The 17,055-nt window shown below is 38.2% G+C and overlaps 1 protein-coding gene, 1 long non-coding RNA gene and 1 other non-coding gene across 3 annotated transcripts in view; 1 reads left to right on the forward strand and 2 right to left on the reverse strand.

The window, feature by feature from the left end:
• Positions 1-10,117, forward strand: part of MCMDC2 (minichromosome maintenance domain containing 2) — a 31,111-nt gene extending 20,994 nt beyond the window's left edge. Inside the window, exons 13-14 of the mRNA XM_008706746.2 lie at positions 2,287-2,396; positions 8,454-10,117. Coding sequence (XP_008704968.1) covers positions 2,287-2,396; positions 8,454-8,620 — 277 coding nt within the window. The 3' untranslated portion in view covers positions 8,621-10,117. The remainder of the gene's footprint in view (positions 1-2,286; positions 2,397-8,453) is intronic.
• Positions 10,118-10,799: 682 nt separating this feature from the next.
• LOC103677488 lies at positions 10,800-13,959 on the reverse strand. Its single transcript, XR_572420.2, has 4 exons — positions 13,850-13,959; positions 11,487-11,599; positions 11,155-11,212; positions 10,800-10,971 (listed from the first exon to the last, which is right to left on the reverse strand). It is a non-coding gene; the product is annotated as an uncharacterized LOC103677488 (long non-coding RNA).
• Positions 11,294-11,382, reverse strand: LOC121101762. Its single transcript, XR_005833801.1, has one exon. It is a non-coding gene; the product is annotated as a small nucleolar RNA SNORD87 (small nucleolar RNA).
• Positions 13,960-17,055: the final 3,096 nt, after the last annotated feature.

The raw sequence follows: 17,055 nt of genomic DNA on the forward strand, positions 1-17,055 counted from the left end.
GTCCCCTATTGATAAACCATTACTTCATTTGATATAAATTAATGTGTAATTTCAAACAAATCATGAAGTAGGACCAAGAGTAAAATAATCTATTAAATAAATAAATATCTTGTTATAACTGCAATATAAAATAAGTGAAGGACTGGCAGGAAATGTCAGATATAGGTCTACAAGAGATAAATATGTTTGGTTAACTTTCTTAGCTGTATATTTATCTTCATAGAGCTAAAAAAATTGCTGAAGATAAGAGAAGATAGAAATCAACTGTGATGTTTTAAAATGGTGAACAGAATTTTGTAACGTTTTCCATTTTCTAAAGGAATATTTAAAATACTCAAATTAGGGATGCCTGGCTGGCTCAGTTCGTGAACCATGCAACTCTTGATCTTGGGATCATGAGTTCAAGCCCCACTGGGCATGGAGCCTACTGAAAAAAAATTTTTTTTTAAAATAATAAAATAAAATTCTCAAATCAATACTCAAAGCCTTGAAAATCCTATTTTCTCATTTTTTCCCCTCTGTAGCAAAAAGATATTTATTTAAACTCATATAGCCTCGGTTTACATTTGACTATATTGATCCAAAAATAAAGCAGAATTAAATTTAATGTGATAACTCTACTTCTTCCAACTGTAGAAATAAACACTAGAGGTGGAGATGGAGTTTATGAAATAGCAAAGTAAATGAACTCAGAAGAGTCATAAATTTTAAATGTTTCTCCTGCTTCTATAGACAGGTACTTAATAACACCATCCTTGCTTTTCTAGAGTAGAGCGGAATAATACTCTCTTCTCTTTCCCTGAAAGGCTTTTTACATATTCTGTTGCGGTCGACATTTTTAAAGGAAGTTTAGGTGAGGGCATTAGAAACATGATAGTCAAATTTGAAAATAAACATCTCTGGAGAGATCTCCATAGACTCAAATGATGATCTTGGTCTAACTAAGTATGAATGGATAAGAAAAGGTTGATGTCTTAATATGAAAAGACTGGAGATTTCATTCTTTTTATGTTTAATATGGGTAAACAGTGTAATATGGCTGTTAATAATACTGTGAATTCAGGTTGTATTAGTAGAATATAGTATCTAGAGTAAAAAGATGCTAGTTCTGCCTTATCTCTACATTGCTGGTTAAATCACCCCTTTCGTACTGTACTAAAAAGGAATATTAACCAAATCTGATCATGAGGAAAGTAGCCAGAATGGTGAAGGGCCTGAAAATTATGTCTTATGACATATTAAAAGAGCTAGGAATATTTTATCTCAGAGAAAAGAAAACATAGGGCAACTAGGAAGGTTGTCTTTGAATATTTGAAGAGCTGTCATATTTAAGAAGTATCAGGCTTCTTTTATAATCGCAGAAAACAGAACCAGGGACCAGTGGGTAGAAATTTCAGTGAAACCAATTTCAGCTTAAATTTATATAATCTTTGTGGGTGAGTCCCAAAACTTACAAATGCTTTATTTGAAATCATAATCGGAGCCCGATGCTGGGCTAGATCCCAGCATGCTGGGATCGTGACCTGAGCCCAAGGCAGACGCTTGAATTATTATTGTCCCCATTTTATACCTGCTTCAAAAATAAAAAAAATCCCAGGAAGTATATGATCTATAGGAAGTCACACAGCTAGTAAATTCTAAAGACTTAGCCCAGGTTTTCTGATTTCCAAGTTCAGCAATCATTCAAACACATTACCTATGCCTAATGAGAGCTTGAGGGAGATTTTTTAGGTAATCAAAGATTAGTTTAAAATAAAAAAATAAAAACTGGATTCCTAGTGAGCCCTAAGAAAAGTTCAAAGGAGACTGGAAAATAAGTGGCCTGGGATATTGTAGAGAAAATGCAATTATCTGTTGGGAGTCTGAACTTTAAGGTCTCTTCCAAAACTAAAATTTCAAGATTCTATGAGGACTTTAAATAGATAAAGAACTGGAAGAAAACATCAAAGATATCTGTAAGAGATATTTAGTTAGGTTAATTTTCCCAACTGTGTATTTATCTGAACAGAACTTGGGGAAGAGGGTGTAGAATAATAAAAATAAAGATAAGCCGGGGTGGAAACCAAGCCTTTGATAACAAGTGAAGATATTTGCTTGTTCTGGAATAGGCTGTTGAACTTGGTAGGAAAAACATGCTTGGAAAAGAAACTAAATTTTTTAAAGTAAAAATATGCTGGTCTTTAAGGTATGGCTTATGTACACATATGTCTTGGTTTGTTCCTGCCAAAGTATATATTATCTTTATAATATCAACATATTTTGATTAGCATCAGTGTTCTTTTTCAGAGTTTCCCTAGCTGAAGCCCATGCTCGACTGAACTTAAGGAATAAAGTGCTTAAAGAAGATGCACTAATTGCAGTCTTATTATTTGAAACATCTCTCACACTGAAATATGGTAATCTATTAATTTGTTAATGGTCACTATGAATAATTATGTTTAAATATTCTTAGTGTTTCTTTTTGTTGTTGTTGTTAAAGATGTTATTTATTTATTTGACAGAGAGAGAGGCAGCCAGAGAGGGAACACAAGCAGGGGGAGTGGGAGAGGGAGAAGCAGGCTTCCTGCTGAGCAGGGAGCCCGATGCGGGGCTTGATCTCAGAATGCTGGGATCGTGACCTGAGCCCAAGGCAGATGCTTAACAACTGAGCCACCCCTAAATATTCTTAGTCTGTTAAAATGAAATGTTATATATATTTTGAATATTATTTTAAAGAATAATAAATTTTTATCAGGTAAGGCCTGTTTGAATTTGAACACTTACTAATTGTTTATAGGTAGTATCATCTATTAAGTTCCTTGTTGTGCATGATTGCTTGGATATTTAAACTTTTGCAACACTTACAGAATTCTGAAAAACCATGTGCTTAATACAACACATGAAGTGATTTTAAATTCATCTTCCTTTTTAAATAACGTACAACGTTCAATTGTTAAGCAGTCCCCCTCAATGGAGTTAGGCACATAGCCAAAGAAAATGTGATCATCTGGCATCACCACCTTACTGAATTGCTAGCTATAATAATCCTGTGACTATAGCATTTAATTATTTGAAATGAATTTGAGCTTATGGTTTTGCTAATAAAAAACATAAAAGAGCTCTTATGGTAAGAGTAAAGAGAGTTATTCTCACAAAGGTCTTTATTGCATTGAATGAGACATTAATTTGATAAAATATTACCATCCTTGAAACCAAACTTTGGTTCCAGCCTTGGGACTTAAAGAATGTGTTAACACTGGCTTTCCTGTGTGTATATGTTCAGTGCTTAAATTTGCCTTAAATTCAATTTATATGCTCATAACTTTGCAAAGATTCATTAGAACATTAGAACTTTGTTGTATACTTATCTAAGTCGAGCATTCTTAACCTGGGATTCATGAATACTTAGAAAGTTCTAGGGGCTTGTGAATCTCTAAATTCTATAAAATTTTTTATGTGTATGTGCTTTACACCTTTTTGCTTAGAGAAATGAATGATAAGTTTTATGAAGTAGGTCTTATAGGTTCATGGTCCCCAGGAAAAGTTAATTATCCTGAATTAATTTAATGTACTAAAAGAGAAAAACATTGGTTAACCAACCAATACTAAATAAGAGGAATGATATAAAAATATTTTTATTTTTAATTTGCTTTATCATTTATTTTCTTTTTTTTAATTTTTTTTTTTTAATAAGTAATTTCTACACCCAGCTTGGGTCTCAAACTTACAACCCCGAGATCAGGAGTCCGTGCTCTACTGACGGAGCCAGGCAGGTGTCCCTATCTTTTACAATATTCTTACTCTGTACTTAAAAGCATTCTTGATAAAAACTAACACATTTTTTTAATGTACTGTAACAAAAAATTGCTGCCAATTTTACTATGGTATGCCATCAAAATTGTTAAGACACAACTAGAGGAGTGCCTGGGTGGCTCAGTCGATTAAGCGGCTGTCTTCGGCTCAGGTCATGATCCGATCTATCTGGGATAGAGCCCCGCATCAGGTTCCCCACTCAGTGGGAAGTCTGCTTCTCCTTCTCCCTCTGCTCCTCCCCTCTCCATCTGCTCTCTCTCTCAAATAAAAAATCCTAAAAAAGACACAACTAAATTCCAATAAGAAGACAAAAATGTGTGTCTTTGAACTTAAAAACTATGGTATAATAATATTAAGGACTCCTGTATTAGAATATGGCAATTTTCACTTGGTAACCATTTTGTCAAGACTTTCTTGAAGCATTTAAGAAAGCATTTGCTGAGGAAAATAAACCTGTGAAAATTTTTTTCTTTAGTTACTTTTTGTTTTCATAATGAATTTGTTAGGTATATTGATTTTGTGTATTTATTTGGGAGAGAGAGACAGAGAGCAGGAGAGAGAGAGAGAGAGCAAGCACAAACCAGGGCAGGGGGGAGGGCAACAGGCAGAGGGAGAGGGAGACTTGGGGCTTGACCCCAGGACCCCTGAGATCATGACCTGAGCCAAAGGCAGATGCTTGAGCAACTGAGCCACCCAGGGGCTCCGGATTTTTAAATCTTAAGCAAAAAACAATGTTAAGACCTCCTTAAATGTTACTTTAAACATAGTAGGACATTGAAAACAAAAAAGGGGGGAAGAACATAGCAGGAAATTGATCCCTACTCAGGGACATTTTTCTTAGATACAAAAACCAATAGGTTGTACTCATGAACTAGATTTAGAAGCTGGGACAGAGGGCAGAGGGAAGAATTAAGGAAAAATCCGAACCTTCTGCCTTGAGCAATGAGTGGATCATAGTGCTCTTTGCCAAGGCTAGGAAAAAAAGAGAAAAAGGGTTGGGAGAAAAACAAGTGATAGAAGTTTGAGGCATCCTTCAGAGATACCAATAGACAGATACAAGAATCTGGAGTTTAGATGAGAGTTCTAATTCAGAAATTTAATTTGGGAACCATCAGCACGGAGATGGTACTCATAGCCATGGAATGGATGAAATCACCTGAAATCACCTAGACAGAGACTATACTAAGAACTCCAAGGACTGCCCTTGAAGAATTCCAATGGGGTTGAGGAGGAGGAACTAACAAAGGAGACTGAGAAGTAGCAGCTAAAATGTAGAAGGAAACTCACGTGTAGTTATAGAAGATTAGATTTGGCTATCTAGGGGATATGTTGATCAGAGCCACCCCAGTGGAGTGAGATTTGGGTGGGATAAGAAGTGAGGATATGGAAATAGCACACATCGACAACTTTGAGATGTTTGACTATAAAGATGAGGAAGAAAAATAGGGTATTAGCTGGAGAAGAATGTGTGGTCCAAGAAACAATTTTTTTTTAAAGATTTTATTTATTTATTCGACAGAGAGACAGCAGCAGCAGCAGAGGGAGAGGGAGAAGCAGACTACCTGCTGAGCAGGGAGCCAGATGCAGGACTCTGATCCCAGGATATTGGGATCATGACCTGAGTCGAAGGCAGATGCTTAACCGACTGAGCCACCCAGGCAACCCAGGATTTTTTTTTTTTTTTTAAAGAATAAATAGATCTATGATGTGCAATAGAGAGTAAACTAATGATGCTGTAGAATCGGGGGAAGATCAAAGTAGTAAAATCCTTAAAAATGTGAGAGAGTATGGGATCTAGAGCACATGTGAAGGTATTGGCCTCTAATAGAAAAATCAGTTCATTTTATAGGAGAGAAGACAAATGGATACAGAATCAGGCCTGTAGATTTGTTCACATACTCTGTACAAGGTCATCAGCTAAAAACAAAACAGTTAAGGAGAGAAGATTGGAATATAATCATCTCATTGTGGTGGACAGAAGAACAGTTGTTCTAGACAAACCCAGCAGGGTTGTCTGGCAGTGCAAGTGCCCATCCAGTTGAGGTTTCTGTGATTCATTTAAAGTGAACCAAGAAATGCCAATTAGGTGATTTTCTGCTTAGCAGCCTGAGTGCAGGCATAGAGCAAATGGTTGGGTTCATGCAGAGTTGAGGTTTTGATAGGCGAGTGTGACAGAGTGTTGCAGAGGGGCAAGGGAGTTGGGGGCCTGGCTTAGGAGAGATTCTTAAATAGGTTAAAGGAGGGAAGTGAATTGAAGGAAGCTGATTAGAGGCCTTGGAGATAAAAGACCTGGTAGCTGGAAGTACAAGAGGTAGTGNAGGGAAGGGGGACATTTGAACTAATGGTGTTGAAGTAAGTTTTGGTGATACCAGTTTCCTGTGACTTTCCTATGCATAGTGGAAGTAGAGGGGGAAAGGTCAAGACAGGGGGTCTGGAGTTAAACGAGTAATTCACATGGAAGTTGCTGAATGGCAAGATATTAGGGAAGAGAGGAAGATTGTGAGCCATGTGCTGAAAACTGGGTGATGACTTTACCATGGAAGGGAAAGTGTAAGCCCAGGTGGCACCGGGCATTAGAAGAAAGAGTTTTATTCAGAGGAAGGCAGGGGTGAGAATGGTCTGGTAGCTGCAAAGGGGCAGCAAGTTAGGCACTGTCTCTGTCTTGTGATACTAAGGTATGAGGTGTTTTGAGAAAAAGCAGCTTCACCTGAGAGAGCCACAGGGAAGAAAGCAGTGTTCTCAAGGGACAGCAAAGATTCAGCTAAGATAAAGGGAGTAGTAAAGGGAGTAGTCACAGAAGTCTGAGGCTACGTAAGTGTTTACTGATGACAGCTCTAGGAAGAGAGGCACTGTCTGTTTGACTAGCATCTGTACACCTGGGCAGTCATAGTGTAGGTACTCATTCAGTGACTCAACAATGAAAACAGCTTCACTCCTACAGTAATAGCCGAAGTTTTTTTTTTCTTTTAAATTGTGGTAAAATATATATAACATTTACTATCTTAACCATTTTTAAATGTATAATTCAGTGGTGTTAAGTACATTCACATTGTTGCCACCATCCATCTCTATAATCTTTTCATTTTCCCAAACTGAAACTCTGTACCCATTAAACAGTAACTACCCAATCTCCCCTTCCCCCGGGCCCTGGCAAACACCATTCTTTCTATTATTATAAATTTGACTTCTCTATGTACCTTATATAAATGGAATCCTCTGTTTGTCCTATTTTGTCCTGCTTACTTCACTTAGTATAATGTCAAGGTTTATCCATGTTGTAGCATGCAGAATTTCTTTCTTGTTCAAGAGTGAATACTCTATTGTATGTATGTACATGCACACACACGCGCACAACACACACACACACACCCCTTTCTTTATCCATTCATCCAACGGACCTTAGATTGCTTCCACCTTTGGCTATTATGAATAAGGCTATTAACATGAGTATACACTTAAATCTCTTTGAGACCTTGCTTTCAATTCTTTTGGGTATAAACCCATAAATGAAATCACTGGATCATATAGTAATTTTTTGGATAAAATGCCATACAGTTTTCCATAGGGGTTGTATCATTTTACATTCCCACCAACAGTGCACAAGGACTTTGCCAACATTTGCTTTTCTTCACAACCTTGTCAACATTTGTTTTTTGTTTTTGTTAAGAGCCATCCTTATTGGTGTGAGGCAGTATCTCAGCATTTTCCTAATGATTACTGATGTTGACCATCTTTTCATGTTGCCTGTTGGCTACTTGTATATCTTCTTTGGAGGAACGTCTGTTTTTCTTTTGCCCATTTTTGAATTGGGTTGTTTTCTTGTTGAGTTGGAGGCCCCCTATCAGATATGATTCCCAAATACTTTCTCCCATCCCGTGGGTTGCCTTTTCACTCTGTTGACTCTAATGTTTGATGCACAAGTTTTTTAGTTTGAAGTTGTCTAATTTACCTGTTTCTTCTTATTGCCTGTGCTTGTAATGTTATATTCTAGAAATCACTGCCAAATCCAGTGTCATGAAGCATTTCCCCAATTTTTTGTTTTTGTTTTAGTACTTATGCTTAGGTGTCTGGTATAAGGTAAGGGACCCACTTCATTCTTTTTTATATGGATATTGTTTTTCCAGTACCAGTTTTTTGGAAACTGTAGTTTCCCCATTGGTCTTGGCACCCTTATAAAAAAAATCATTTAACCATGTATTTGAGGGGTTATTTTCAGGCTTTATATTCTATTCCATAAGCTTATATCTGCCTTTATGTCAGTGCTTTTAAATAATTGAAAAACAATGTCTTTATCCTCAATCATCCACTTAACCTTTATCAAAGTGTTTCCCTACCTTCTAATACTTTCTCTCCCTACTTCTTCTACCTCTTCACATCACTATTCAGGTTCAAAACTGTAATGACTGTGTCAACAGAAAACAAATTTTTGTAGTTTCTAAACTTTAAAATGTAATCTATATATTTCTTCTTAGGGCTGTTTGTCCATGTGCTGAAACTGTCTCATAAGTCTCAAAAACAGGTCAGCTTTAAATGATTATTGAAATAGTCTATTAAATAGGTCAGAACTTAATTTTAAAACATACTATTTTGTTGAAAATGTGATTTCATATTTAGCATTTTAAGGAATTCTCATTAACACTTTTTTTTCCTTCTTTACTTAGGGGCCACTGTATTTTGTGTTGCTCCAAATGCAGTATTTCCATTTGAATTGTATGATGAAGAATATTTAGAGCAAAGGGATATCTATTTAACTCAGTGCCAACAGCAGCTCCAACAGTTTATTGCCACATATGGACCTGGGACAGCTATTTTCACTAGCGATGAATAGCCAATCTGAGGACAGTGTTTTCTTCATATTTAGCAGCGGAAAAGTGTGATTTTTAGAGTAATGCTTCAGATAATACTATGAACAGTAGTACATTAGAAAGCTATCTTAAATGTATGAAATACGGTTTCAATATGAAAAATTTACAAACTAAGCAATGTGAAAAAAAAGATCACTTTTATGTAGTTCCCTCTACTTGTCACAAGATGGCACAACACTTTAAATGAAAACATTTACCTACAAATAAATCATTTTAAACCATTTTTCTTGCACCTGTGAACCTGACAAATGAATTAAACAACAGCAATTTCTATAAACAGAAGCCTCAAATTTAAGATTTCATACTTTATTACATATTGTTATATCCATTATATCATTTTGGAAGCTCTAATTATGGAATAAGGGAAAGCTTGGATTTCCCATTTTTTAAGCCAGGTTAAATGAAAAAATTAATTTAAATCCAAATCAAGAATCAAGAATTGATTTAAAACTAATTGGTTACAGCAAAGGTACCAAAAGGCAAAGAAAGCAATTTGCAAACCCAGTCTGTTTTTGGAGGGAAAAGATCTACTCTGAAAGGTGGGGTAGGGGGTGGGTTGGGGTGGGGAAAGTAAGACCCTGAGAAAATATATTTAACTTGTAATATCCCCAAATCCTTTTCATTTTTCAAAGGTTTAAGAGAAATTCTACATTCAATCTCACTAAAAGGAAAATGTCATCACAAAATTGCCACCTCATTCACCCAGATACTACCATGCTGATTCTTTAAAAAAACTGGTACCTCATGGAGCTTCCTTCTTAACCATGAAGATGGACAGGTCTCTCTATGGACCTTTGACAGATCATTAAAAAATAGTGAATATTCACTAGTCCAACACTTGTGTTCAGAAAGCAAAGCTAGTTTTTAAAAAACAATTTACATATTACAGTTCTGTAATTCTAGTTAAGACCTTATTTTGTGTCGTCTTTGTTGCTATACAGGTTTTGTACTGTTTGACTTGCCATATTGAAATTATAACCTGGATAAAGGCAGGTAATTATATACTGTGGGCCTCAATAGGGGAAAAACAAGATTTACCTAAGTATCCAGTTAGTAATTCAGTTTTAGATTTTTTTTTTTTTTAAAGATTTTATTTGAGAGCACAGAAGGAGAGGGAGAAGCAGACTCCCTGTTGAGTGGAGACCCAATGTGGGACTCAATTCTAGGACCCTGAAATCATGACCTGAGCCAAAGGCAGACACTTAACAGACTGAGCCTCCCAGGCGGCCCCTAGTTTTAGAATTCTTGTAAATCCTCAAGTCCTGGACAGACAGGACTGTCCAGTCACTATTTTCCTTAATGTAACATTATTTGTACTAGGATCAGAATTACTTTTTTTCCAGAGCAATTGATGTTTTTTAAATTTTTTTAATTATTATTTAAGATTTATTCATGAGAGCAAGCGAGGGAGGGAGAACAGAAGGAGAGGAGAGAAACCTAAGCATACTTCACGCTCAGTGCAGAGCCCGATGCTGGGCTTGATCTCACAACCCAAGAAGGAAACAAGAGTCAGATGCCCAACTAACTGCACCACCTAGGCGCCCCAGGATTACTTTTCTATTCAAAGGTAAAAACAAAGAATAAAATGAGATTTAAATTTTAGGGGCGCCTGGGTGGCACAGCGGTTAAGCGTCTGCCTTCGGCTCAGGGCGTGATCCCGGCGTTCTGGGATCGAGCCCCACATCAGGCTCCTCCGCTATGAGCCTGCTTCTTCCTCTCCCACTCCCCCTGCTTGTGTTCCCTCTCTCGCTGGCTGTCTCTGTCTCTGTCAAATAAATAAATAAAATCTTTAAAAAAAAGAGATTTAAATTTTAAACAAACTCTGTAGGTCACATATGAAATCTTTACTTCTAAGACATAATTCATTAAGGTGTTTAGGAGATTCCAAATACTTGTTTTTTTAGGTATAATAGCAGGTCTTGAAGGGGAAACCTCCATGGTTATCTAGTTTGCTGAAATCCCCTAAGGCAAGAAAGGGCAGGAGAACTAGAGGTACTAGAATGTCTCCCCAGCTGACTGCCTTCTCAAAGGGAATCAGTCCACAAATGAGCTGGTTATTGACAAGAACATACTATCCATAAAGTATGTTAAAAACAAGTCCTACTAGTGATTATAAAAATGGAGCTGTTTAAACATTTGATATATTTTAAAGATAATAGACTTTATTGTCCAGCAATTACAAGTACTCAAACATGTGTTTTTCTGCATTAAACTTATTGTGGGGTGATCTATGTTAAATAAAATACTAATTTTCATCATCTGTTCCAATTCATATCTTCTTGACCAATTCATTTTTCCTTCCAATTGCATGCCTCTAGAAGAAAAAAAAAAAATCAGAAACCAACAGTGAAAATCATTCCATAATCAAAAATCAAAAAGAAATCATACTCCTGACACACAGAGGCAATTTTAACAGAAAATGGTCCTAGCCCTTTGGAGTTTCAGATACTTTTAAATTATCAATAGCTGTGATACTTGACAAATCATAATTACTTACTTTAGGTAATGAATTTCAACCATGATAGTTTTGGACTTGAATATTCATCTGCAGCTACCTATATGGGGAAAAGAACGTTTCACCCATTTTAATAGAAAGCTGCATTATACCTGAGTAATTCACATAAGCAGTATAGGTTACTGGCATCTCAGTCTTAAAATTATTTCTTCAAAGAAACACTCAGCTGGGTAAACGGCAAAAAGTAATTTAAGTCATCATTGTGCCAGTTTTTAACCTATGTCAAAAACGTAGTAAACATTTTTGGGACCGCTCTTCATGAACAGTACCACAAATACATAAAAAAGCACACAATTAACATTAACTTTTGGTACCTCATTACATGCAGTTGTGCTCCTAGTGATTTTATCACAGCCATCCTGTGAGCAGTTTCTGGAAAACCTCAGGATGCCTTTCATTCATCTTCACCTCATAGGCTTTGATGCACCTGGAAATTAAAATATTTTGAGTTCTCATTTGTACTTGCATCTGTTTGTTTGGCATCTTATCTGCAGGAATGGTCCAGTAAGATTTTTTCCTTCTTATCAGGAACCATAAACATAGTATTTGCAACCCTTCTGACTCCCAACTAACTTTTTAATAAAATTACTAACACTGAGGCCATATACTGGAAAAATTTCCTGTTGTTTAAGACCTCTCTAATGAACAAAGTACTTTCTGCTTAATTATTTTTTTGGTAGTCAAAACACGTAAATCCAAAATTTAAAATCTTTACAATGATTTGAGCATATTAGTACTTTTGACTCTTTAAGCCTTAATAATTCCCTAAATCATCTTTCCAAGCTGAAAATGGGTTTATTAGCATGAATAGGAAAAATAGTGGACACATATGATGTTCTTTACTGTGGCAGTATCGATTTTAAGACATGATGGTCCTAATGAGTACCTAGCCATTGCTTTTCTGTCTCAGAGCTTGACAAGGATGAGATATGAATCAGGTTAAAGGTCAGATATGTAAAAACAAGTGTGCAGACCTCCAACTACAGCATCACAATAGCAAATCTAATACAGTTTTAGAGCAGATACATTATGTGGGCATCATTATTGGACAGTCTTGTGGAATTAAGTCCCAGGTTGCCTGAAAGCACACGTAGGTAGTGCAAGGGGAATGGCCAGGCCCCAGATCATACATATCCCCACAGCACCCCAGGAGGATAAATAATTGAACCAGACAGCTACTGGAAATGATTTATGAAGACACATCAAATGTTGGACCTTGCAAAACAATTTATCATTTTCAAGTCTGCAAATAATTTCACATAATCAATATTAGGAACACAAACTATTAGTTATGAATAATTCCAACTGGAAAATATCAGTGTACTGAGATTCATGGAAACTACTGACAATTACATGCATAATCCCATTTGTGTAAAGCCTACAAGAATATTCAGGGACACATATTTGGAATAAAACTGCTATCCACCCCACTCAGCTCAAAAAGCTAAGAGAGGGGATACAAAAGTGCAGACGATAGGCACCTCAGGATGGAAGGCAGGAGAATGGGACAGGGAAGAAATGAGACACCACTGTAGTGGTAAAATCAGTTCTTAAATGGTTTGGTGGGCTCTGTATTTATTGTTTCAGGAATTACCTACATTATCAATATTTTACCAAATATTTCGTTGGTAAATTCTTTAAAATTTTTTAAAATTCCAGTATTTACCAATAAAAATAGGATTCAAGTCCCTTAGGCCTCAAAATAAAGATGACTAATACCAAATATAAACTACTTTTAGCCAGCACAGTTGCCTTGTTGACAGCAACGTATGTGGGGGAGGGAACAAAAAACCACAGATTATACCAAGTCTCATCGATGAAGTATTCATTAATAACTTGTTTTTGAACAGGCAATGTTTTTCCAGTCTCCCAGCTGTTGACCAGTTTCTTCCATATTATGTCCAGAAATACCCATCTCTATATAAACGCAAACATCTAAGGGTAGAGCAGGCATTTATGGCCTGGGGGGAGGGCGGACGGGGATCTACACAGTACGTACTGTTCTCCAACTTCAATACCACGTCTTTACAGCACATTGACAAAGGAAGACTCACGAATGCGACGTTAACTCTACTAAAACCCTACCAGAACCGTTACTAAACTGCTGTTAATTTTAAAAGCCAATCACAAAGTACAGTTAAGGCCGTCTTAACATCCTAAAGATAATCCCTTCCCCCTTTTACAAAATGCTCCCTTACTAGGGTTAAATACACAGCCCATTTAGGGGACCCTAAAACCGTCTAGGCCGCACACAAGGCTTTGCTGGGGATACAAAAGGGCTCCGGAAAAGGGCCTAAGGAGCACCAAACGCGTCCGCCATACCGGCCGCCTCGGAACCACCTGAATCTGAGAAGGCCCTTTATTACCTTTTGAGCTTAGAACAGTGGAAACCAGGGTCTACTAAAACGGTCAGGTTAAAAGTCGCGGCTAGTTACTCAAAAAATGCGACTGAGCCAATGACCTGGAAGTAAGCTCCGGGAGCATCAACTGCGGGAGGGGAAGGGGAAGGCTGCCTCCCAGGCCGACCTCGCGGCCCTGCGGACCACTCGGCTGCGCTCGGGCAAGGGTCGGAGGCCCTGGGCGCGGGCACCCAAGGGCAAAAGGCCCGAGGCGGGTATGGGTTCCGGCAAGGAATCAGGCTCCCGGCAGAAACAGGAGGAACTAAGACGACTCCCACCTCGAAGAGCCCAGCGACTGGCCCGCAGACGCTGCCGCCCGGCCCGCTTGGCCGATGGTACGCCACGAGCCCTCATCCTTCGGTGGCCGCGCGGAAAAGGAAGCACAACTTCTTTCGCCAGGCGTTTGGCGCTCCGGGCCCCGCCTCTTCCGGGCCTTGGCCCCGCCCCTGCCGGGGTCCAGGGCTTTCGCTGGACCGCGGCTCCCTGGCGGAGAGCTAGGGCGGGTGTTCGGGGTTGCGGCCCCAGTGTGTGGCCAAACGTGTGGCGCAGCCGGGAGGTGTGGCGTCTTGGCCTGCGGTGGAGTGCCACAACGTAAGTTCTTGGGGGGGACTTTTGGAACTCTGTAGAGGCTTTCGGAACTCATGAGGACTTCACCTAGAGAGCTCTCGCTGAGTCTGCAAATGTTTCATCTCCTAGTTGTAACGGACCGAAGAGAGCGGAAAATCTCCAGAAAGAAAGGGTCTCCCCTTCCTAGTACAATATATTTGCTTAGTCTTCTACTCTTTTCCGTAGTTCAGTGCGTCAAAAACTGGTGGTATTGGACATCCCAATCTAGCGTAAGGGTGCCAGGAATCGACCCTTTCAACGCTCATATAGAAGAACCAGTTACCAGAAAAAAGGAAGCGGTTATATTTCTCTTATATTATAACAACAGGTATTGCTGCTGTTTTTATCGATAATAATTATAGAGGATTTAAAAACAGCATTCGTAAAGCAGTCACCCGCCTTGTTTATGAACATGTTCTAATTTGCTTTGATTTTTGTGTTTTGTGTTGTGTTCCCCCCCCCCCCCGCCTTGTTTCTCTCAGTCATTTTATATTAAGTCGTGGCTGCAAAGCACTAGGCTTAGTGCTGGAGGAGACAGGTTGATGATCTTGTGTCAGAAAGAATACACATGAAAGCATATAATTAAACAACTGAATTAGTAAAAGACACAACATCTTTTTTTTAAAAACCGAAAGCCTAAGAAATTCATACAAAATCCAGTACAAAATATATTTGCCTCAAAGAAATATGGTATAAAAATCAAAACCTTGCAAAACAATTTGTGGTTATACTCAATTCTACAAAGGATTTCTTTCAATATAACGTTTTTGCTGAATGTTTTATAGGGGTTTAAAATTCTTTGGGGCCTCACCTGGGCAGTTTCTTCTGTCAGGTAGTGGCTTTGGGCCTTAGTCTGCCATCGTAGACTCCTGGCTGGATGTTACTTCTACCACCTAATTTTGCAAGTTGGACAGCTACCTCCACCAAGCCTTTGCCTACAGCTGAATGGGCAGGTGTGGGAGCCACCATTACTGAAAGTTACAGAGGAGGGTGCGTTTGGAGGCTGAAACTATAGGTGCTAGGGCAACATTTTAGGCAGATTCTCAGTGCCTAGGGCCGTATGGGAAGGAACTGGAGACCAGCAGGAACACTTCTACAACAGTTCCTTACAGGATAGCTCCCAAGTTGCTAGTTTTCCTATCCTCCTGTCAGTGCTCACGTGGCCAGGCTTTATCAGCATTGCTTCCAAGAGATACTCGACCTGGGAGGATAGAATATGAAAGGGGCCACTGCCTTAATGACTTAATATGTTTTCTTCAGACTGGATACAGTTAAATTCCATAACTAAAATTTAGGTGTTTTAAAACTTCTAAATTTAGGTGTTCTAAAACTAAAAAAATGTTCTAAAACATTTTCAGATTATCATTTTAAGTTCGTTATTTTAATTGCTTAATAATGTCATCCATTAAATAAATGTTATGTTTTCAACAGCAATTAACAAGAAGTGCAACTACATGGCTTTTAACAAATGGGTAGTGTATTATTCCACATTGCAGGAAGTCCAGAGGTAGCTGGCTCTAGGGTTGGTTAATTCAGCAGTGCAACATTGTCAGAGTTTGTGGTCTTCTCTGAGACTATTGATTTTCCCTCATGGTAGCAAAAAGGTTCCCACAGCTATAAACATCACATCTTCTTGTAACAACATCCAAAGGCAGGAAGAAGGGACATTTTTTCTCTTTTAATCTGGGTGGAAAATCTTGCCCAGAATACCCTTCAGGTGCCATTGACCATGGTTGGGTTACATGTCCAGAGATTATCAGTTTGTAATGTAAGAAGGTAGGTTGTGGCAGAAAAGAAAGAGAAGGGGGAATGGCTGTTAAGAAGGCTATCAACAGTGTTTGCCTCAGCAGGTAATCTTAACCTTAAGGTTTGGGGTATTTCTGTAAGCCTCAAGAGCTCTCTTTTCATCACTCCGCAAAGGAAGATAATATTATAGGGTCATGATGGAGGGTGCAGGAATTCTGAGGAAGGATGGGTTCAAATTTTCAGTTCAACTTCTGCCTCAAAAGTTGCCACAAAAACAAAAATAGCTTTTCTTTAACACAACTTTATTGACAAAGAATTAAACATATTTAAAATGAAAAAATTATAAGTTTTGACATGTATATACCTGTGAAATATCCCATGAAAGATAACATATTCATCACCCCCAAACATTTCCTCATGTTCCTTTGTAATGTCTCCTTCAGGCCCCCCAAATCCCATCTTCAAACTCCTTCCCCAAGCAACTGCTGACTTACTTTCTGTCACTATAGATTAGTTTGCATTTTTCTATAATTTGCTTAAATGCAATCATATAGTATGTACTCTTTTTTTTTAGAGGAGGGGGAGGGGCAGAATGGGAGAGAATTTTTAAAATTAATTTATTTATTTGAGAGAGAGAGAGAGAGCTTGCACTCAAGTGGGGGGAGAGGGCAGATGGAGAGGGAGAGAGAGAATTTCAGGCAGACTCCCTGTGAAGCATGGAGCCCAAGGGGAGGGGTGCTTGATCCCATGACCTGAGCTGAAACCAAGAGTCAGATGCTTAACCAACTAAGCCACCCAGGCGCCCCAGTTTGTACCCTTTTTTTGTTGACTTCTTTCATTCAGCGTAATTGTTTTGAAATTCATTCATGCCATTGTATTTAACAAGAGTTAATTCCTTCTTAGTGCTGAATAGTTTTCCCATACATGGATATACCACTATTTGTTTATCCTAGACCTATTAATGGACATTTGGATATTTCAGTGTTTGGCTATTAGAAATAAAGCTGCTATGAATATTCATATAAGTCTTGTATGGACATGTGCTTTTTTTTCTCTTGATAAGTACCTAGGAGTAGAATAGTGCATTGTGTGGTAGGTGTGTGTTTAACGTTGTAAGAAACAGCCAAACTGT

Source organism: Ursus maritimus, unplaced genomic scaffold (genome assembly GCF_017311325.1).
Source record: "Ursus maritimus isolate PB19 unplaced genomic scaffold, ASM1731132v1 scaffold_9, whole genome shotgun sequence".
In the NCBI taxonomy this organism is placed as follows: domain Eukaryota; kingdom Metazoa; phylum Chordata; class Mammalia; order Carnivora; family Ursidae; genus Ursus; species Ursus maritimus.